At 41.9% G+C, this 24,191-nt stretch overlaps 1 protein-coding gene and 1 pseudogene across 4 annotated transcripts in view; both read right to left on the reverse strand.

The window, feature by feature from the left end:
• The window catches only part of PCNX2 (pecanex 2), a 344,391-nt gene that overhangs the window by 292,736 nt on the left and 27,464 nt on the right, over window positions 1–24,191 (reverse strand). The window contains exons 1-2 of one of the 4 annotated variants that reach the window (XM_019031934.4): window positions 19,502–20,084; window positions 17,821–18,679 (exon numbers count right to left, since the gene is read on the reverse strand). The exons of 1 other annotated variant lie outside the window; for it this stretch is intronic. In XM_019031934.4, the coding sequence (XP_018887479.1) occupies window positions 18,650–18,679; window positions 19,502–19,654 (183 nt within the window). In that variant the 5' untranslated portion in view covers window positions 19,655–20,084 and the 3' untranslated portion in view covers window positions 17,821–18,649. Of the gene's footprint in view, window positions 1–17,820; window positions 18,680–19,501; window positions 20,085–24,191 lie in introns of those variants that run through there. 2 more of the 4 variants (XM_055372884.2, XM_004028606.5) reach the window with 2 other exon arrangements.
• On the reverse strand, window positions 12,952–14,103 carry LOC101128991 (small ribosomal subunit protein eS7-like; annotated as a pseudogene).

Below are 24,191 nucleotides of genomic sequence, written 5' to 3' on the forward strand. Positions count from 1 at the left end.
ATCGAGACCATCCTGGCCAACATGGTGAAACCCCGTCTCTACTAAAAATAGAAAAATTATCTGGGCATGGTAGTGTGTGCCTGTAATCCCAGCTAATCGGAAGGCTGAGGCAGGAGAATCGCTTGGAACCAGGGAGGCAGAGGTTGCAGTGAGCCCAGGTCGTGTCACTGCACTCCAGCCTGATGACTGAGCGAGACTGTCTCCAAAAAAAAAAAAGAAAAAATAGACAAGGGGTGGAAACAACTCTAATGTCCTTCAACAAATCTTTGAATAAACAAAATGTGGTTTATACATACTATGGAATATTATTCACTCTTGAAAAGGAGGGAAATCCTGATATATGCTACAACATGAATGAACCTTGAGGATGTTATATTAAGTGAAATAAGGCAATCACAAACAAGCAAATTCTGCATGGTTCCACTTATATGAGGTAATTAGAGTATTCAAATTCACAGAGACAAAAAGTAGAATGGTGGTTGCCGGGGGCTTGGGGGAGAGAGAAATGGGGAGTTATTGTCTAATGGGAATGGAATTTCAGTTTGGGAAGATAAAAATGTTCTAGAGATGAAACATAGTGATGGTTGTACAACAATGTGAAAGTACTTAATGTTGCTGAACTGTACACTTAAAGGTGGTTATGATGGAACATTTTATGTTATATACATCTTATCACAATTGTTAAAGTAATTATTATTTTATAACACTTTGGATTACACATGACATTTTTCAACTGAGAAATATGAACAACCAAATCACCACACTGGGTCCTGCTGTTTGAATACGGAGGTTAAGAAATAAGCAGAACCAGTTCCTCAGAGAGCTCGCGATTTCCCTTCTAGAATATCTCTCAAGTTCAAATTTCATCCATGCAACGTGTTCACTGCCAAGAGTAAGCTACAAGCAGAAGTCCCACGTTGTTAGCTGGATCATAAAGATGATCAAGCTCCATGTTCATTTAGCCTTTCGGGTGCTCAGCAAGTACTGTTCCATATTCTGTGCCAGGCACTGTGCATGGCACTTTGGGGTAGAACTGTGACTGCAACAGGCAAACATCTGTCTTCAAGTAGCTTCCAATATAGCACACACTAGTGACAACTAATTTTAAAAGTAATTTATTTTTGCCCAGCAAGGGAACCTAACCTAGACTAGAATGTCAGGGAATAATCCTTCAAGGAACTGGTATTGAACTTGAGCAGTGAAGGTGAACTGGAGTTAACTCAGAAAGGTGAGCATGGAGATTCCAGACAATGGGCCAAAGTGTGCAAAGGATACAAATCAGCATTAGAGACACAAAGAAAGCCTGTGCAGCTGACTGCCTGGGTGGGAGGGCAGAAAAGAAGAAAGGAGTGGGATAAGTCTGGGAAGGTGGGACTGTCAGATGACACACCGCTGAGCCCTTGAGGTCCTCCTTCAATCCCTGCTGGGAGGCCTGGCGTGGCCTGCTAGCCAGTCTCCTCTCCTCTGCTCTACAGCTTTCAAGATAGTGTCTCTCAAGCACCATTTTAATCACATCACTGCCCTATCAAAATACCTACAATTAATTTTCTCCAGCACTTCTTATGCTAGTTTCAAAGCTTTTCATTGTCAAGACCCCTTGAGCTTCCAGGGTTCTTGGTCATTGCATCACAGAAGTGTGCTTGCTGTCCTCTACCATGGGCAGGGCCACAAACCAACATGGCCTAAGGGAGTAAACACCTAAATGGGGAGATCAGATTAACATCGGTAAAGTAGTATTTAAACACTACAGAGGGGCACACAACTGAAGGGCTCACTCAGGTAAGCTGTCCTATCTTGGCGTCAAGGCAGTTCAATTAGAGCAGGTGGAGAAAACCAAAGAACAGGGGCTGCTGTTGAAGGCTCCAGAGGTCCCTGGCTTCAACCGTGATGCAGAAGTTGCATAAGACATGGAGGGGAGTGTGGAGGAGGGCACCGATCATTAGCACAGATGCAACAGGCGAAGTCAACACGGTGCCTTGACTCTCCACAGGAGAAAGGAGATCATGAAATATAGAGACAGACTTGAAGAGAAGACCCATATTTAAGGGAAAAGGGGAAATGGAACCAAGCAAAGAACACCAAGAAGCAATGAATGACTACTGAAAGATGAGGAAAGCCTGGATACAAACTTATTTTCAACATTACTGATTATGTTTATCATTCTTTATTGATTAATTAGTAAAGGGTTCAGTGTAAACTATGTGTTAAGCACTCTGATGTCCAAATCAGCTATTATCTGCACCACTCATAGACAGTTATCACACTTTTATGGACTCTGTTTCAAGTAATTATAAACTCCCCAAGTCTACTCTTTGTGTCTACTCTCTGTGTGCGCACAGTACCTGACATGCAGTCAACACTGGGCCCTTTCTTGGCTGCAGCAAGCATGTTAAGCCCTGGCCTCCCACACACCTATTTTCAAGGTCCACAAACAGTGGCAAGGGCAAACTGTGCCTGCCTCAGGAGCCAACAGAGCCAAGAGGAGGGCAAGTCTGCAGAGAAGATGCTGACTCACAGCAAGGCATCAGGGCCCCCAATCTGGGCTGCTGCTTGATAGGCCTGTCTGGGGACTCTTGAGATGTAAAATGCTGGAGGAGAGAGAGGATCCTGCAGCAGTGACATCATGTCAATGGGACAAGCACCTCCTGAGGTGTTTTATCACCATGATGGAAAGGGGGTCACAAGCCCTAATCTCATGGGTCAGAGGGAGGAAATGTCTTGAGAATTATGCCTGCTGATGGGAATGGGCATTTCTGTACAGGGGAGTGGAGATTTCTAGAAAGGTTTTCTGATGAGCAAGGGACAGGAGTCAGATCATATGTCTCTTCCTCAGTGTCAGCTCTGATTCTGCAGTTCTTCATAGCTGGAGACACTTGCCCTCCACTCTGTCCCATGCCAGAGCCCACCACAATCTGGTTGGAGGCCTGTGAGCAAGTCTTGTTGCTAACATACCATCTACTCTGGGTGGCAGAGATGAGCCCTCTGGCATCCAGTTTTAGCTTCCTCTTTACAGTATCATTTCTCCCCTTTCTGTAGGATGCACCCCACTCCTAAATGCATATCATTGTATGATGATCTCACTGGGGCTCAAATTGAACATACTTGGCCAGCATCTATAATCTTACTCTGCTATCTTTTTAACATGACCCTAGTATTCTTCAATAATTCTTCTTTACTTAAAGACTCCTCTTGTTCATTTTCTTGCCCAGACCTGGAATAAACCATTTTTTCCAAAGAGCTCTAGTTTCTTTTAAAAGAAAATGGAATTCAGAGACTAAAATCTGAGTTCTAGATCTGTCTGTTCTCATTGGGTTATCACTGATTCTAGGTTTTTCAGTAGAGCTCAAAAATATATTTTTTTAAGAAATAAATAAGTTATGATTTCAGAATGACATTGCTCTTTTTTTTTTTTTTTTTTTTTTTGTTTGAGACAAGGTCTCACTCTGTTGCCCAGGCTGGAGTGCAGTGGCATGATCATAGCTCACTGCAGCCTCGACCTCCCGGGCTCAAGTGATCCACCTCAGCCTCCCAAGTAGCCGGGATTACAGGCATGTGCCACCATACACAGCTAATTTGTGTGTGTGTGTGTGTGTGTGTGTGTGTGTGTAAAATATTTATATATATGTGTGTGTATATATATATATTTTATTGTAGAGACAGAGTTTCACCATGTTGTTCAGGCTGGATTTGAACTGCTAGGCTCAAGCAATCTGCCTGCCTCAGCCTCCCAAAATTCTGGGATTACAGGTGTGAGCCACCACCCTAGGCTGATATTTATAATTTTAAAGATTACAAGGTTCTATGTAACTCCTTTGATTTTGTATTTGTTTGTTTTCTTTTATTGCTGAAATCCTTATTCCTAAATATTATAACATGATTTATTATTTTCTTTACCCTGTACTACATATATAATAATATCAAAATATGTATCAAATCTTATTAATAAGCTTACTGAATGCAATTTAAGATGTCTTTGTGGCTCTTTTGCCTTTATGTTGTATCAGGAGGCCTAGAAAGTCATTAAAGTCATATGAAACAGATTTTGTTTGGTTATGCCATCAATCGATCAAGGTTCATTCCTCATTTCCAGTCCTACTGCCTTCACCTGTTCTTTACCTCCTTCTGTAGGTAACTATGTTCTTATTAATGTTTTATCTTTTGAATGTGTCTCTTTGAAACAGAATTGCAGGTATGCTTCATCTTTCCCTCCTTTTTAGTCTATATATATCTTCTGCTTTTTTCTCTTAACAGTGTTATCTGGAGATCCCTCTACAGCAGTCTATTTTCTCATTCCTTTTTTACAGCTGTGTACTACTCCACTGTAGGATGTACCTTAATCCATTAAGCCAATTCCTTCTCAATGGATACCTGTTTCTAGTCATCTGCTATAACAAATAGTGCTTCAGTGACTCACTTTGAACATACATCCCTTTGAATTCTTGAGAATGGTTATTTATTTAAACCACATTCTATATTACCTTTTTTTTTTTTTTTTTTTGAGACAAAGTCTCACTCTGTCACCCAGGCTGGAGTGCAGTGGTCTTCTCAGCTCACTGCAACCTCTGCCTCCTGGGTTCAAGCGATTCTCGTGCCTCAACCTTCTGAGTAGCTGGGATTATAGGCATGCGCCACCATGCCTGGCTAATTTTTGTTTTTTTAGTAAAGACGAGGTTTTGCCATGTTAGCCAGACTGGTCTCGAACTCCTGACCTCAGGTGATCCACCCGCCTAGGCCTCCCAAAGTGTTGGGATTACAGGCATGAGCCACCGTGCCTGGTCCTCTTCTACTGATTCTTATTTATTCCTAGAGCCATGTAAAAATGGTAAGTCTTATGAGGATGAGGCCAGGTCTGTCTTATTCTCCATTACACCCTCAGCACCCAACTTGGTATCCAGCAAACAGCTGGTCAAAAATATTGGTCAACAAATAAACATTTATGATAGTAACTTTATATTACATCTTTTTTTCTCAATTTAGCAAATTGTACAACCTTTGGAAGTTATTTAGCCTTTGTAAATCTGTTTCTTCTGTGAAATGAGAAAAATAACTTAATAATATTTTTACAAAGATTAAGCACAATAAGTATAAAATAATTAATACACTGGCACATAAAAAGCACTTAAATGTTCACATCTCTCACGATCATCACCATCATGATCATCATCATTATCTATTCATCATTCATCAACACTACGGAATAATAAATTCAGATATGCTGTTGTAAGAAGGAGCCAAGTGCAACAGAGCAACACAGCAAGTGTTTCATTGCCTGTGTACACAGTCAGAGGGGTTGATATATAGTAAGAAAAAGTATTTCTGAAACAAGCCAGACAACTATTTTCTGAGTGAAATATTTGTGTCAGGGATTACTCAGGGACATTTCTTATATTCAGGAATTTTTCTTCTTCCCTGATTATTAAGTATCTAATTGTAGTCTTGAAAACAGAAATAACAAAAGATAAGTCTAGCCTAGAAAGAGGTGTCTATTGATAGGGAACTATATCCCAATGGGCTACTAGTTATCTGGCATTTCTTCTGAGATGGTAAAGATTTGGGGAAAGAACTGAAACACACAGTAAATCCAATCTAAATGTTTATATCAGAGACTAAGAGATAAGAATAAGAAATGCGTAAGGTCCTTCACAGTCCAAAGCTTCTATACTTCCCTTCTATACTTAATATCAATCAGTAACAAGAAATGAGGTAAAATTTATTTTTGCCTGATTCAATGGTCTATAATTTTTTAAAGTCCAAGTTTCCCATGATAGAAAAAAATTAACTTATTATATAAGTACCACAAGGAAATACATAATTGCTACATAAATAATAAAGGTCATCTTGAAAGCAATGGCAAATTGAACTTCAAGGCAAGCCAATTCCAAGAGTAATGTCTCTGTTTTTCAGCTCCATTTTTAAAGATCTGGATTCTGGCCACAACCTTGTGGTGAGTCTACTGAAATGGGTCTGATCACAGTCTGTAATATGCACTACCAAAACTGTGCCTTCCCTTATGGAGTTAGATTCCATTAATGCAGAGTGATTAGATTATCTGCTATGTATAAAGCACCATTCCAAGGACCAATGGGGATTCAAATCACAGCCCTACTCTCAAGGACCTTCTGATCTTGAGGGAGGAATAAACCCCCTTGACTCCAAACCTCTCTCCAGATAGTGTGCCCTTTTTCTGCTCCCTGCTTGAAAGAACTGTCTTCACCTCCCACTGCCTCTTAAACCCACAGCAGTCTGGCTTCTGCTCCCCAATACACCACTGAAAGTTTCTCGTCAATGTCTCTAAAAACAAAAAATAACCACAATTTCCTGTTTTCTCAGCAGCGAGCAACACAGTTGCTCACAATGGAAATGCTCTCCTTGCTCTTCCCTTGTCTCCCAACGCCTCCTCTTTGCCCTGCCTCTGAGTGTAGCGCTCCTGGGGCCTCACTGTTAGCACTCTTTTCCCGCTCTACACATTCTATTTAGGAAGTGTTACCCAGTCCCTTGGTGGTAAATATCATCTCTATGTTGATGATTTTCAAATCTGTATCCCTAGCTTAGATTGTTCCTTTAAACTCCCCACACCTATATCCAACTATCTACTCAACATCTCCACTTTGATATCTAAAAGGAAACTCCAAACTACTATGTGTAAAACTAGGTGTTCGGTTTCCCTACCAACTATCCTCTTTCATCCTTCATCTCAGTCAATGGCACCTCATACACCTCTGGTTCAAACCAGATAATCAGGCATCTCTCTTGATTCCTCCCCCATCCTTACGCCTCTACCCTAAAAATGAACTGATCATTAAATCCTATCAAAATCTATCCACAATTCTCCATCTTTACTGCCACCACCATCTCTTGACTGGGTGACTGAAATAGACACCGAACCTCTCATTTCTATTTTTGTCCTTTCTTTGATCTACTTTCCATCCAACAGTCAGAGAAACCTTTTGATAAAGTAATTCAGAATATCTTTTTATATGTTTTGTGAACTCTGTTACTGTTTTATACCTCATGTTGGTATAAATTATTAAATCAGCAAGGATGGAGGAAAAGCTAAAATTATATAGCTACAAGTGAACCTAACTATATATCAAATGATAGCATAACCACAAAGATGAACCAAAAAATAATTGGAAAATAATTCATCTAAGTAACTTTCGAGCATGTTACTCTGGCAGTACATTACTGGTGATGCGTATTCTAAAAATAATAATAATAATAATAACTTCTAAACAGTCTTGAACTTTTCCTTAAAGATTTGTCTATGGTGGTGTTATGGGAGTAGTAATTCGTGTGTATATTTTAGGACTGAGCAAATGATATTGTTGTGAGCTAGAGTTCTCACTGTGGGAGAAGGGAGATATAAATATGAAATAATGGAAGGAGAGGAAGAGTCCTTTGATATGGATTGGATTGAAGGTCTCAGAATAAACTTTAACTGATTATTCAATCATTCAATCTATAGATTGATCAATCTTTTAGCTGTATCTACTGAAAGGGGCTAGAGGCAAAGACAACTAGTAGCAACAAATGCAACTACTGCAGCCCTAGATTTTGGTTTCCAAATGTAATTCCCCACCAAAAGGATCATGGCTCCTTGGTGAAATGTCTGATTCTTCCAGGGCTGGGGCAGGGAAAGTACCAGCTAAGCCAGGAATATCTTGTTGGGCAGAAAGCAATAACGTGCTCACAAACTGATGAGGATATATCCAAGAAAACTCAGGATGTGCATGAAAAAGGTCTCACTTGCCAAATTTTTGGTCATTTGAACATCAAAAAGAATGATGATAGGAATAGATTATACTCCCATTGAGTTAAAAAATGAATTTATGGGACCACACTAAAAAGTGCAAAAAAACTACAAGGACAGGGGAAAAAAACTCTTCTTTACAGAAGAGTACCAATTAATAAAGGTAGGAAGAAAATTAGAAAATTACCATTTTGCAACCACCATTGTAATAATTATTTTAGTCCAGAATCATCAATTTATACTATAACTATTGGGTGAAAGACTTTTGGAAATACAATATAAACAGTTTCCAGGTTTCACTCCACAGATTACTCACTAAACTCAAAGGGGAAAATTGGTAATTTTACAATAGGGACATCTGGCTGACACTACCCTTAACCAATGATGCGGGTTGGGGAGAGGTGGGAGAATTCTGTCCCTCTGATGTGATGGATGACAAGGACACAACACTGACAAAGAGGCTTAGATAACTCATTTTAGAATAAGAACAATCAAGATAGGTGGCAACTAAGAGCCATGTTTGATCCTTGTTTGAATCTTGGATACAGAAAAACAAAACCAAAAACCCCAGCTCTCTAAGACATTACTGGCTGGCATAACTGGAAATTTGGATAGGAACGATATATTAGACAATACCATCATATGAATAACTTTTCTGGGTGTGATAATTACATGGGAGAATGTTCTTTTCCTTAAGAGACACCTGTTGAAGTTTTCAGGGGTCATGTGTCTTGATGTCTCCCATATATTCTTAAAGGGTACAGCAAAACTAGCCAGACTCTCACACACCTTAGAGCTTTAATACATGCTGTTCCCCTTGCTTAAAATGCTGTTCCTCCTCTACTCATCTTTGCTTGGCTAACTCCTACTCATTCATCAGACTTCAGATTAGAAGTTACTTCCTCCTCTGGAAAGCCTTCCCTAAGTACTCATGCCAAGATTCCATCTCCCATCTTTACTGTACAGCACCTGCACTTCCCCTATGGTAACAATGATCACTGTGTTATTCATGCCTGTTTATCTGTTAACTGCATGGGAGAAAACATCAATCCACCTTGTTCTCCTGCTGCCTCCACAATATCCAGCAGAACATCTGGCACTCAGTCTGTTGTCATAGACATAAGTGCTCTCCAACAAACATGTCCAGTTAGTCTCTCAGGCACAGGGTAGAATTGCACTCTCCTTCCCCTTTGAAGTGAGGTGTGCTCATGCAACATTCCCTGACAAAGCAGTCTGAAGGCAAGAGGTATTTGCCATTTCCAGGCAGGAGCCTCCAGAGCCACAGCATGACACCCACTCAGTGTCCCTCAACCATAGTGACTGGTATGATCATCCAGGGTCATGGGGGGGGATGATAGCAAGTAATGCTCCCACTCAACCCAAAATGAAGACTCAAACAGTCCGTGTTCCTAACTACCTATAATGAGCAGGACCCCCTGCTAACCATACCCCTGACATCCCAATGGAGCATGTTGGACATGTAGTATAAATAAAAAATAGGGCCGGGTGCAGTGGTTCACGCCTGTAATCCCAACACTTCAGGAGGCCAAAGTGGGAGGATTGCTTGAGGCCAGGAGTTTGACACCAGCCTGGGTAGCAGAGCAAGACCCCGTCTCTACAAAAAATAAGAAATTAGCCAGATGTGGTGGTGCACGCCTGAAGTCCCAGCTACTCAGGAGGCTGAGGTGGGAGGATCATATGAGCCCAAGTGTTTGAGGTTGCAGTGAGTTACAATTACGCCACTGTTCTCCAGCCTGAGTGACAATGAGCCCTATCTCTAAAAAGAAATAATAATAAAATTAAAAATTAAAAATAAACTTGGTGGCCAGGCTCAGTGGCTCACACCTGTTATCCCAGCACTTTGGGAGGCCGAGGTGGGCAGATCACAAGGTCAGGAGTTCGAGACCAGCCTGGCCAATATGGTGAAACCCTGTCTCTACTAAAAATACAAAAAATTAGCTGGGCGTGGTGGTGCATGCCTGTAATCCCAGCTACTCTGGAGGCTGAGGTAGGAGAATTGCTTGAACCTGGGAGGCAGAGGTTGCAGTGACCCGAGATTGTGCCACTGCACTCCAGCCTGGGCAACAGAGAGAGACTCCATCTCAAAAAAAACAAACAAAAAAACTTGGTAAAGCCAAACACATGTTTAGGTTGGTTATTACTTCAGCATAAGGTAGCACATCTTGACTGATCCATATACAACTAATGGCATTAGGTTAAAAATCATCTGAAAACCTAAATATTCTTCAGTAGTGACTAGTCAAATAAGTTGCCCTTTATAGAAATAGTGGAATACCATGCAGACATGAATAATGAGTAGGCTCTTTGGGTCATGATCTCCAAGATGTTCCGTCAAGAGGGGCAACAGGGCTATGTATGCATAAATGATTACATATTTGTATAACACTTTTAATGAAAGTGTTGACCAAGGAACCAAGGTAGGATGGATAAGAGATTCCAATGCAAATTCCTGGGACAAACAACAGACATTTCTAGATAGATTATGAGTTACGTGATCCTAAATTCCTTACTCAAAATGATGTAATAGAATTTAGAAAAAAGGGTATATGAAGATTTTTGGAAAGGCCTGCTGGTGTGCAGCTAGTCCTGTGTCCCATCCTCTTCCTCAGTCAGAAGAGAAGGGCTTCAGTGGGACCACTTAGAAACTTATAAGTCCCCTACCATTTGGGTGGGGGTACAAGGCACCTAATATGAGTCCCTTACCATTTGGGTGGGGGTAGAAGGCACCTAATATGAGTCCCCTACCATTTGGGTGGGGGTAGAAGGCACAGTGGACTGCTGTCTGATTCCCTCCTAGAAAAGGTGAAAGATCAGAGACTGGCTGGCTAGCTGCTCTGATGGAGGTATGAGCTTGGCCTGCCCTCCTAGAGTGTGGTGGGAAAAAGAATATGTGGACATTGACATGGACTATGTATGCAAGAATCTGTATAGATCTGCTTTAGATCATGTCTGAATGGGTTATGGAGCAGAGGAGACTGGAGCAGAAGAAAGCTGGAGGTGGACAGAGTAAGCAACCAGACAGGGCAAAGACACAGCAGCCCTCATCAAGACAAGCGCCAGAGAGACAAGGCTGGCAAGGAGAACGGAGTCTCTGAGGGTGTAGAAAGGCAGCTCTCCAGAGAATCAACCAGGAACACGTGCCACGCTCTGAAAGCCCAAGGCCCCCTTACCACCGTGACAGTCAACAAAGAATCTTCCTGCTCTCCAAAGCCAAGGACATCAGAAACATCAGTCAACGCATGAGGGAGGAGCAGAGCAAGAAAGACTGTGCCATCCTCATGTCCCTTCCTACCTGGAAATGACTGGATGATGGTAGCTTTGGTTATGCCATGGAACTGCACATTCTGTGATCTAAATCAAGTCTGTATTTTGTTGCTAAAAGCCATCATAAAATTTGTATAAGCTGTGATCTGAAGTCATGGGGCTTACCCATATTTTTATCTGGGATATGGGAAGAAAACTCCTGTCCAAGGCAAATTGAAAGGAACAGTGGAAGACAAATAAAGTTGCTTTATGATTACACTCAGGACCCCTTACATTCAAACTTCCACTCACATGTGTATAAAATACCACTGCAAGAAAACACAAGAGGCTGTGTATAGTGGTTCCATCTCAAGTGGGAAACTAGAAATAAGTGTGAGAGGGAAGTTATATTTTTACTATATGTCCTTTTGTACATTTTTAGTGTTTGTATGTCTTCATGCCAATGTGCAAGGAATATATACCCATTGGTATGGTTTGGCTGTGTCCCCACCCAAATCTCACCTTAAACTGCAGCTCCCATAATTCCCACAGGTCATGGCAGGGACCCAATGGGAGGTAATTGAGCCATGAGGCAGGTCTTTCCTATTCTGTTCTCATGATAGTGTATAAGTCTCATGAGATCTGGTGGTTTTATAAAGGGGAGCTCTCCTGCACAAGCTCTCTTGTCTACTACCATGTAAGACGTGACTTTGCTCCTCATTTGCCTTGTGCCATGACTGTGAGGCCTCCCTAGCCATGTGACACTGTGAGACCATTAAACCTCTTTCCTTTATAAACTACCCAGTTTTGGGTATTTCTTCACAGCAGTATGAAAATGGACTAATACGCCCACATTGTAAAATGACCTGTTAGAAGTGATATGGCCGAGCAGGTAAGAACTCCAATGCTTGGGCTTTAATCCTAGTCAGGCCATGACTAGCCATGTATTCATAAGCATGTTAACCTACCTCTCTTTGCTAGTTTCATTGACTGTAAAATGGGAATAATGATGGTGCCTCACTGGGGCACTATGAAGGTGAGATGATTTCTTTCTTGCAAAGCTCTTACAAAAAAAAAGTGTCTGCCTCATATGTGCTCAGAAGCGTTGGCTGTGATTCTTACCTATTCCAATAATAGTAACATAATACAATTGTAAATGCTAAAGGAAGAAAATACACCAGACAAAAAATGTGGAAAAATCTGAATACCATTAAAAGTGAGTCCATTTTCTTCTTGCAGAGGGCATAGGAAGGAGATTTAGAGAAGATGATATAGCAATAAGACACTTAATGTTTAAAATTTACCATTTAGGAGACCAAATGATTAAAGCCAGAAAATAACAATCACCTAGTTAAGTATTAGCTTCTATACAAAAGAAGTAACACCAAGTGAATTAGATTGTTCAATTAAAACAAAAATAATAGGGTATTAAAATATTAGACATTACCCTTGGGAAAAACACCATGTATCTGAGGAGTGAACCATTCAAAATACAACCAGTCACTAATGGGGGGAAATCTCAAGAACCCCTGAGAAAGCTGGGAGTGGGGCAGGAGACATAAGTTTAACTACTAGAAAATTTGTCATGAACTTGTAATACCAGAATGGAAAGAAAAAACAAACACAGAAACACAACCTGAGGACATAAATCCTGACCACAGACATGCATGTATCTAATGGCAGAAGACGAGGATAAATGGGAGGAGCTGTGCAGAAAGAGAGCAACTGACTCAAGAAAAGAATTATCAATTTGAAAAGACTGCTGCCCCAGCAACAAATGAAGGTACTCCAGGAAAGCAGAGCCCTCCACACAGGCAAGCCCTCTGTACATGCCGTCCACAGAGCCATCTGGAGAAGCAAAAATTGAGAGACAACTGCATGGGATGGCATTCAGCCCAAATCTGGAGGGACTGAGTCTGTAGTTCTTTTGGAGGCCCAGGACCCAGGAAAGATGCCTTTTTTTTTTTTTTTTTACTGTGAATATATATTTTTTATTTAGTCATTTTTGTTTACAATTGAAACTCTTGGAATTCAAAATTAACATCCTTGCCCATGAGCTTCTTATAGACACCAGAAAAAGTTTCATCCTTGTGTTCCACATTGTTCTGCTGTGCTTTGTCCAAATGAACCTTCATGAGCCGGCTGCCATCTAGTTTCACGTGGATTCTCTTGCCCACAATTTTGCTTGGGAAGACCAAGTCCTCAAGGATGGCATCGTGCACAGCTGTCAAGAGTATGGCTCCTGGGATGCTTTTGCTTATATTTTGTACAGCTTTTCCGAGTTGGCTTAGGCAGAATTCTCCTCTAAGCGATAAGGACAACATGCTTCCCACTGAAATTTTTCTCCAATTCACGTACTAGCCGGACTTGGATTTTCTGGAAAGATTTCAGTTGAGGAACGGGAACAAAGATTATGATAGCTTTCTGACCACCACCAACCTCAATTTCCTTGGCTGCCATAATATTCAGCTCCCTGAGCTGAGCCTTGAGGTCCGAGTTCATCTCCAGCTCCAGAAGAGCCTGGGAGATGCGGGACTCGAACTCGTCCCGCTTCTCGCCATTAGGCTTCACGATCTTGGCACTCGAACTGAACATGGCCTTCTCCTGGGAGAACTTGCCGAGCGCCGGCTTAGGAAGAGCGGAAGGATGCCTTTTAAGCAACTCCATGCTGCAGGCTCTTCGCCTGAAATACAACTCTGCTTCAGGCAGGTGAGGGCAGGAGGCAGGAAGCCAGACATTCAGGTAAATTATGGAGATAGTGCAAAGGATCAGGCATCTCAATGCAAGAATAAATAAGGCCCCCAGAAGTGGAAGGACCAAATATCAAGGTTCTGGGAGTCAAAGGAAAGAAAGCATGGACTATGTGATCGATTAACACAGACAGCCTTTCTTTTGAGGAAATTGGATATAAATGCTAGGACTGACTAGAACAGAGGTAACCTTTGGAGAACGGCAACATGCCAAGCAGTTCAAGAGAATAACAACAATCATGTGGAATGGGCCAAGCCTGCTATGTGAGGCTGTGCAGGTTGCATGCTGCACAAAGGTCTCCTGCTGACAGGATTAAATGGGCCAGGAAAGGCTGCCTCTTTGGAGAGGCTACCTTTCCATAATTTACACAAAGTCATCTTATATGTTAAAAGTAGGAGAGGAAGTCTAGGTGAAGCCTGGGGGGCGGGGGGAAACAAGTAAAGGAGGAAGGAAGGGTGGTCAAAGAAATGCAAAACCTTAAATTCTACTCTCAAACCTCAATATCCAATTGGACCTTCATTTCTTAGGCCTCAGAAAGGGGGTTAGGGGTGTTAGGGGGTTAGGGGTGTGAAGGAGTAGAATAATCCAAGATGCCTAGAGCATGGGGCCCACAACCAGAGCTCCATGGCAACTTTCTTTAAAATGTATATTTAAATTTCTATCAAACTGTAATTTATTATGCAAGGTGAAATATTTAGGAAGAAATAGACTGATGTGTGCAGTTTACTTTGAAATGCATCAAGAAAATAAAGTAAAATAAGGGATCGCTAGAAGGATGGACAAATGGATAGAAAGGTGATAAAGCAAGTAGAGTAAAATGTTCATGGGGTAAAATCAAAGTGCTATGTATATGGCTGCACACAGTAAAATTATTTCAGCTTTGTTGTATGTTTTAAACTTTTTATAGTAAAATCTTGGGAAAACATTGATTGAAAAAAAGAGGAATCAAGATCTAAGAAAAAATAATGACATACCAGAATGGGAAATGGCTGCAGACTCTCATAGAAATGTCACCAATTAGCTGTAATAACAATTAGAATGTGTTGGGTGCTTACTATTTGCCTAGTGCTATGCTAGTGCTTGACAGATAATCCTATTAATTATAATTATAGCAATTAGAAATGATGTAGGTCTTATCAAAGAAGGTCTCTAAGATTAAATTTTAAAAAGCAGAACTGGAAACAGAACAAGTCTGGCTAAAGTTAAAGGAAAGGAAACAGAAAGCTCCAGCCATAGAATGAAAGACAGGCTTTCTGTCCACAAGCGGAGAAAGGGCTGCCCATCCAAACATATATGCCAGGCCTGGAAAATCAAGTCTAATGTTGCCCTGCATGGGGTCTTGAAGGATGTGAAAGTTCCAACCCATTCTTCCCACCACTCAACTCTTCCTCTCCAGTGGAGTTGACCACGATGCCACTGGCATAATCATAATTCCACTGTAGGTGGCTCCACGGTTTCACAGCCTTCAAAGTGCTCTTATATGTACTATGTCAGGCAGCATAATGTCCTGGAAGGGCCAAAGACTCGGATGCTACAGGACCTCAGCTAAATGCTGAATTTTACCACAGACTATCTAGATGACTGTGGGCAAATAGCTGACTCTCCCTGGACCTCAGTTGCTAAACCTATAAAATGAAAGTGTTGTCCCCATTTTCCAGATGATTAAACTGAGGTCTGGAGAAGTAAGGTGACTTGCACAAGGCCACGCAATTGATAACAGGAAGAACGAGCTGGGCATGGTGGCTCACGCCTGTAATCCCAGCACTTTCGGAGGCCGAGGTGGGCGGATCACCTGATGTCGGGAGTTCACGACCAGCTTGACCAACATGGAGAAACCCCATCTCTACTAAAAATACAAAATTAGCCAGGGTGGTGGCACATGCCTGTAATCCCAGCTACTCGGGAGGCTGAGGCAGGAGAATCGCTTGCACCCGGGAGGTGGAGGTTGCAGTGAGCTGAGATTGCACCATTGCACTCCAGTCTGGGCAACAACAGCGAAACTCTGTCTCAAAAAAAAAAAAAAAAAAAAAAAAGAGGAAGAATGGGAACTGTGTCTTTTGACATGAGGGTAGTGCTCTCAGAACTTACACAGGCCAGAATCATGCCCATATGCCCCTGCTGTAAAGAAAACTCTGCTCTGAATCTCCATTAATTATCATCTCAAAAGAATAAAGACAAAACACACATAATAAGTGACAATTTACATATCTCTCAAGACTAACCATCTTTCAGTTTGTCCAAAAGAAAAGGAGGTTGAATGGGAACTGTGTATTTGACATGAGGCTAGTGCTCTCAGAACTTACACAAGGCCAGAATCATGCCCTTATGCCCCTGCTATAAAGAAAACTCTGCTCTGAATATTCTTTGCAAGTTATCCAAATTGACTTACTGTTTTCAGTTGTACATTTCCAAACATTTCTCACAAATATATACATAGTTTATAAATGCTAATTAATCACTATTTTCCACATTATCACCCAGATCTAAGTACATTCTAGGGATTAGAAATAAATTTGCCTCAATCATTAATAATAAAAATATTTAAAGTACTCAAAGTATCTGTTATATCAAAAAGTGGATCCTTTCAATAGTGAAACTTTCTTTCTTTCTTTCTTTCTTTCTTTTTTTTTTTTTTTTTGAGATGGAGTCTTGCTCTGTCACCCAGGCTGGAGTGCAGGGGCGTGATCTTGGCTCACTGCAACCTCTGCCTCCAGGATTCAAGCGATTCTCCTGCCTCAGCCTCCTGAGTCACTGGGATTGCAGGCATGCACCACCACGCCCAGCTAATTTTTTGTATTTTTAGTAAAGACAGGGTTTCACTATGTTAGCCAAGCTGGTCTTGTGCTCCTAATCTCAAGGGATCCACCCAATTTGGCCTTCCGAAGTGCTGGGATTACAGGCATGAGCCACCGCACCCAACCAAAACTTTCTTAAACATGTTTAAACTAAAATTGTAAACAAAAAAAACCAGAAAAGTTCACAGAACTTTGACTAAGCCCCTGCTGTCAGTAAGCAGTCAGGTATCTTCTTGGAACAAATGATTGTACATGAACAAATTGAAAAAGACTTAACAATCACAGGCAACACTGAAGTGCAGAGGAATATATTTAAGCACGAAGATCTGAAGAACAAAGCCTCCATTTGGGGAAGAGGGCCTTTTATCTCAAGGGCACTTTCAGAAACCAGAAGACCAAGGCAAGAAAAAAATAACCTGTCATGTTTTTAATAACACAGGCTATATATTAAAAAGTAGCATAACAGTAACTGCACCCACATACAATTATTCTATAATAGTTAAAGGCATGCTGGCATAGAGATATAAAAATTTGGGCATATCTGTTTTTTTTTAAAAGTCTGATATAAAAGCAAAATTATTTAAGGTCTCAGACTTTACTTTCTAAAATTTTGAGATTTAGCTGAAAATTACATTTAAATATCACCAAAAAGCAAATTAATGAAGGACAATTTCCTACTCACAAACACAAGATCTAAATCAAGCTACTCAATAAAGCATAGTTAGGTAGAAATTAAGGGTTCTGACCATACGTAGACATCAAATCTTAAGTAGAGTTTTATAAAAATGAGCCCATATGCATAGGAAAAAACATCTGCAGGAACACAACATTAAATGCAAATGTGGTGGTTTCCGAGGAGTGGGATTATAGGTGGAAAATATATTGCTTTTATTCTTAGGAAATATTCAAAAAGTATAGTGAGGTAGACTATTTAATGCTAGTTGGAAAAGAAAGAGACACACAAGTTAATTATACATGAGATCAGTGTTACCAAATGCAGAGCACTCTGCTATGTACAAGGAAAAACCAAGATGAATAAACAACATAAAAATCCATGCCCTCAAAAAAGCTTATGATCTAGACGTAGAAGTGAAATACATGTTCCAACAACTAAGTACCAGACAGAATTCGAAAAGTGCTATTAATGCTAATAGTCTAACTACAGAATGCTGTAAAACTAATAGTAAATACAGAATGGTATAAGGGCAAGGGAGAAGAGAAATTAATTCTAGCTAAATCAGAAAACATAAGGATGGAGAGATTTTAGAAGATGGGGAAGGAAAAAAAGGGCTATCTCTTACTGAGCACTCTCTGTGTGACAGGTACTAAGAAGTACTTTCATCTATTAATTCACTCAGTTCTCATATTCACCCTATAAGGGAGGTACTATAATTATCCCTGCTTTACAAACAAGGAAGGTGAAGCTTGCTCAAGCTCATATTAGGTCTAGTAAGCAGCAGAACCAGGATTTCACCCTGGTGAGGGCTGTGTTCCTCATGACTTTGCTATGCTGTCCCTCTAGGAAAAGAGAAAACACTGGGGCCCATAGGCTAAGGAAAAATGGGTTAAGAAAAATGGTGCAGAGAATCAGAAAGAAGAAATAAACTTGCATTTATTGCAGGGTTTCCAAGCAGTTTCTGTATTTAATGCTTTTTATATACAATTTTGGTTAATTTTTCTGTGAAGTGGTGATTATGATGATCACATCCATTTTAATGATATGAATGCTAAGTTTTAGAAAAGTTCAGTATCAGACCAAACAGCTAATAAGTAGCAGAACAGAATTGTAAACCCAAGGCCTGAGTCCAATCTCAGGTCAAGACAGACCTGTGGCTTTATATGTACTATCTCATTTAATCCCTAAAACAATCTGTAAATCTGGTACTATTACTTTTGCTCATTTTACAGATAAGAAAATGAAAAATGAGATATGGTAAATAACCTCCCCAAGGTCACAGAACTGGTAACCAGTAGACCCAAAATTTAACCCAGGCATCATGACTTCACACCCAGAGTTCTGACCCTTTGGATACACTGCCGGAAAAGGAGTAAAGAGAAACCCAATCACAAATGTCAAACTCGGAATCCATCAGTCATGCAAACTCATTGACGATTTTTGCTGTAAAAAAAATGATCAAATAATGTGTTAGGAATAAAGTCCTCCAACTGACATACCAAAATTAGATTCTTGGCACGTAAAGTTTAATAAGACATGGAACACCTTACCTGTACAGCTTTTCAAAGCAGGTAAACCATTGTTTTAATTACGTATAATTTACCTAAGAAGGCCATCTATGTAGTTCTTCAGCAAGCACTCACTTACCATAACCCCACTAAAATGTCAAGCCCCATCTAATCGTTGTAATACTTTGTTTAGCATAAAGTACATTAGATTTATCCATTATTATATCTTCCTACAGATTTCTATACATAGTGGTGTAGAAATTACAATGTGAGTAATTGATAACTGAACTGCCTTCTCAAAGCAAAACAAGAAAGAAGGTGAGGGGGGAAAAAGAGGCCAATAACTGAAATGAGTCTGCTTTTTACATTTCGTTTTGCCTCTTGGCTACAATCTACAGCATTTCACACCAAACATTATCCCAAGCTACCCAGCTCTAAGGCCTAGAGTTACCCACCTACAAAACAGGCTGCACGCTCCCTGCCACAAGCAGAGTGACTCATCCTAACATCCGGCATCAATTCTTAATGAGTCCCCGAGCCCCCGCAGTCCTGTCTACTTCTTTTCTTTTCCAGTGAATCCTCACAGTCCCCTTTCCCTGCATGTTCTCTGTCCCAAATTTCTGAAGCCCTTCCCTTTCCGTCTCTTAAGAATCTCTACGAACCTGAAAGCCCGTGAGGCTGATGGCACGTCTGTGGTTCCTTTCTCCTTCTTCCCTCCATACCCACAGCTCCCCGGGACCGGACCCTCCCCACTCACCAGGTGCAGGGCCAGGGGCAGCAGCAGGAGGAACAGCCACAGGTAGAGGTGGCAGCTGTTGGTGAACTTGCTCTGCTCCGGGTCGTGGTACCAGCCCCCGGTGAGCGCGGCCCACACGCCCTGCCGGAGCAGCTGCAGCACCTGGGACACCATGCCGGCTGCGCCCCGGGGCTGGTGAGCGCCCCGTTGCACCCTGCGCGCCCCGGCCGGATCTCCAGGCTCCCTCAGGTCTAACACCCGGTCCCGCGGGCCGCGCCCCCGCCGTCGCCGCCGCCGTCGCCCCCGCCGCCTCCTTCCACCCCACGTTTGAAGCTGGAGCTGCTCTTCCGCCCGGACCCGCGAACCGCGGCGCCGGAGCCGGCTGCTGCCGCCGGGCAGGTGAGCGCCATGTCCGAGGGAGGAAGGATTTTCCCGTCGTGCTCAGAGGCGGCTGCTCAGAGGTTGCTTCCGAGGCTCCTCCCAGCGCCCGCCCAGTCCCTCCTTAGCCTTCGCTGGGGGCCAGAAGGATTTCTGTGAGTGCCTCCAGACTTTTCTTTCTCTCTTTCTCTTTTTCTCTCTTTCTTCCTTTTTGCTTCCTCCTCCCTCCCTCTCTCTCTCTCTTTCTTTCTCTCTTTTTCCTTCCTCCTCCCTCCCTCTCTCTCTTTTTTCCTTCCTGCCTTCCTTCCTTTCTCTCTCTCTCTCTCTCTGTTTCTCGCTCTTTTTTTCTTTCTTTTTTTTTTTTTTTTTTTTTTGCCTCTCCCCTCTTCCCTTCCCCTTCTCTCTGATCCTCCTATTAGGGGACGTGCAAGGGTGTTCTCATGCAGAAGGCACAGACCAGGACACGTTCCTTGTCCTTGTCCTTTTTTGCACCCAAGTATTTACCTCATACAAGGTCCTGTCACACAGCACTCAAAGTAATTTCTTCTCCTGAGCACTTCCTGCACGACTTCATTCTCCTTAATTAAGGGCTGACCCCAGACGTTCTATTAATCTAAGTTCTACCTGGTCCTCTGCCACTGATCTTCTGTCCTCCCTGACTGTTTCTCCTCCACTCCCTGTTGTCCAACTTGGTGGAGAAAGAAGATAACCACCTTCCTGATAAAATGTTAGGAGCTTCAGTTAGCCTTAGTTTTTTATCTCTTTCCTAGAACATAATCCCAGGTATTTAACTGGCTATATAGAACATTAGTCTAAATCTCTCTATGCTGTTTAGACAGGAAGACCCACTGGACAAAAAATTAATAATCTTTAAGCTATTATATATTTTATCATTTACAGTGGATACAGTTCAGATTCTCTTTTGAGAGTGGGTTTTGGAAAGGGAAGAGATAAAAAGGAGCTTGTCTTCCTTTGGGATGAGGAGCAGAAGCCCTGTGTGAGCTAGAGCCTTAGGGAGAGACAAAGATTAGAGGGCTCCATGATTCCCAACACGCCTTCCCTGCATCATCCTTACCTGGTCTGTCCCAACACATCACACTCCTCTGACTTGTGTGCCTGCCTGTGTCCTGGCCATGTTCTGGTCTGCAGCAGCACTTACTTGTGGCTGCCCTAGTCAGGCCCAGTAAAGGCACACCAGCCTTCCCAGGCTGAAACGAAGATAAGGACAGGCCCATCATGAGGAGAGGGCCCAGGACATGAAAGGCCACTGAGTTACAGCAAAAGCCTCACTATGGTGTGTCTGCCATCAGCTATAACCACTCTTCCTTCTACTTTACATTCATCAGTAGGAATGAATCATCAAAATGGAATATGGCTGCTTTCTATACTGGAAGAGTAATTTTCTTAAAGACACAGCTTGTAAACCAATGGGCTTTTTTGTATATCTGCTCAAAATGCTTGTAACCTACCAGGTGCTGTATAAATGTTTAATGGGTTAATCAACCAATCAACTCCATACTAAAGAAGCACTGTCACGTGCATGGGTACAGGAGGAAAGGTCGTGCAACAGTCTGTTCCCACATGGAGGTTGTGTCCTTGTTCACTTGTCCTGATTCATCAAATATTTACTCAACACCTTCTGGGTGTCAAGCATTTTGCAGAAGACTAAGAAAGCAAATGTAAGTCAAATATAGTCCCTACCATGAAGGAGTTAATAAACCACAAGAGGAGGCAGGAAAATCAAAGACTTGCAATAAAATGTGCTGCCTGTTATCATATTGTAGAAATGGACACATATCCACATATATGGAAGCACTGGGGCACTGTGGAGTGCAGAAGACATGTGTAAGTCTGTGAGGGAGGGGTGGTGTCAATAAGCACCAGGGAACTGGGTCTTAAAGCTAAATATTAGCTCTCAAGGCATGTAAGTGTGAATAGTTCTCCAGGCACATGTATATGTGGAAAGAGGAGCATGGCAATTTGGGGAAAATGTCAGGATAGTCTAACATGTCTGGAAGGTAGGGCTGGGAATGGGATAAATGGAACAGTAGGAAACTTAATGAGATAAGCAAAGGTCAGTCTCCTGGGCCATACAAAGTTCTTCAGATCTTATCCTAGGCAATGGACAAGAATTGGAAGGCTGAAGCATGCGTGTGACATGATCGATAGTACAGGGGCAAATGCTGAACACCTGAACCAGCAGGAAGGGACAAAATGTTGAGGGATCATATATGATCTTAAGGCTTAGAGATCAATTCAATGTGGAGATAAAGGGATAAGGAATGTAATGATTTTCCATTTTGGGTTGAGATGACTATACTGTAAAACTAATCCATTTATAAGATATAGGAAGATTAGCAGTGAAAGATGACTACACTGAATTTGAGTTGCTGAGGGACTTTGCAAGCCATCAGGGAGAGAATGTTTCTGAAGCTTAGGAGAGGTTTCTGAAATAGGATTTATACTTGAGAGAGATCAGCAGATAGTCCCATAAAACGGGATGATAATGTCCCAGAAAAGAATGAAGCCAAGAGGGCTGTGAATTACAAGGATTAAACACACAAGCAGGACAAAAGAGGGAGGAAAGGAGGAAAATAAGGTGAATCTGATATTAGCAAATAAATGGGGAAAGAACAATTCAAGAAGGACGTGATTAATAGTGTCAAGTGCCATAGAAGAGGCCAAGTACAAAGGTTGTTATTAGGACACAGCCATTAGGAGTGACCTAATGTGACATAGCCTCAGCCATTTTGAGGATTAAAGATGATAAAGTGGGAAGGTGCCTAATTGTGTTGTATTACAAAAGATTGAATGTGTAGTGAATGCAAAAGTAGAGGGAGGCAAAGTCAGCTGCTCCTTAGAGGAGCCTGGCCATGGAGGTGAGCGTGATCTAAATGCAGGTGCAATGGTCAAGAAAGTGTTTGTTTTGACTGATTGGCTTTTAATATTAAAACCTAAGTATGCTGGCCAGTCATGGTGGTTCACGCCTGTAATCCCAGCACTTTGGGAGGCCGAGGCGGGTGGATCACCTGAGGTCAGGAGTTCGAGACCAGCCTGGCCAACATAATGAAACCCCATCTCTACTAAAAATACAAAAACGAGCCGGGTGTGGTGGTGTGCACCTGTAGTCCCAGCTACTAGGGAGGCTGAGAATCGCTTGAACCTGGGAGGCAGAGGTTGCAGTGAGCCAGGATCATGCCACTGCACTCCAGCCTGGGTGACAGAGCGAGACTGCATCTGAAAAACAAACCAACAAACAAAAAACTAAGTATGCTTCTTCTTGACTACTTGTTTCCTGGCATCATTATAGCTTTCACTATAATGCATATGTTGGAGACTCTAAAGTCTTTATCTTCAGCCCTAACTTTTTCCTGAATTTCGATTTAAATCCAGTTGGGTGCCCTTCTGCCCATAGGCCCTCAGCATGTTCAAATGTGAACTCACTGTCTTCTCCCTTACTGCAATTCCTCCCATTGGCCTTTTGTATTTTGATCTCAGCCGATGAAACCACAATCCACCCAGTCACTTAGAACCAGGAGGAAACCTAAATTCCTCCTCCTCTCATCCTCCTTTCTCTCACTACCATATCCAGTCAGTGACCATGTCTTATCGATTTTATTTCCAAATGATAATTAACTACATATGTTTGCTCTATCCCTGTTGCCATGACTTCAAGTCATCCTCAGAATTTCTCTCTTGAACTATCAAAGTGGCTTCCTAACTAATTTTTGTATCTCCAGCTAAACCTTCTATATCAATGAAGGGAAGAAAGGAGCAACTCTAGCTTTCAAAGCATACATAAGTTTACACAGGAAATGAGAAAGCTGAAAAAGCAAACAAGGGATCAGACAAAGCAGAATATGCACCTACCACTCCTAGGACTGGAAGAACAGTGGGAACAAGTAGTATTGGTAGAAGCCACAAGCCAGAGGTTGGTGGCAAGAGATAGATCCATGGCAGGGCAGTCTGGAAAGAGCTGGAGCCTTGAGGACCTGCAGCGGCCACAGGTGGTACGACAGAAAGGGAATGAGGTTGAGTCGGGAATATGCAGAAGGGAGGAGCAAACATGAATACTCTGGTTTCTACTCTTTTCCAATCAGTTACCTGTCTCTTCCATTGGCTAAACCCACCTGGAAGTTATAGTACAGGGAAGCCTGGAAAATGTAGTTACCTATAATACAGATCACAGCATGTGAAAGGGAGGCCAGAGTGCTCTATATAAAATAAAAATCCAACCTGATTATTCCTTCTTAGATTCTTTCCATCACATTCAGAAAACAACAACAACAACAGTCCAAGTGCCCTCTACAGCCCTGCCCTCACCTAATCCCTT

Source organism: Gorilla gorilla, chromosome 1, assembly GCF_029281585.2.
Source record: "Gorilla gorilla gorilla isolate KB3781 chromosome 1, NHGRI_mGorGor1-v2.1_pri, whole genome shotgun sequence".
In the NCBI taxonomy this organism is placed as follows: domain Eukaryota; kingdom Metazoa; phylum Chordata; class Mammalia; order Primates; family Hominidae; genus Gorilla; species Gorilla gorilla.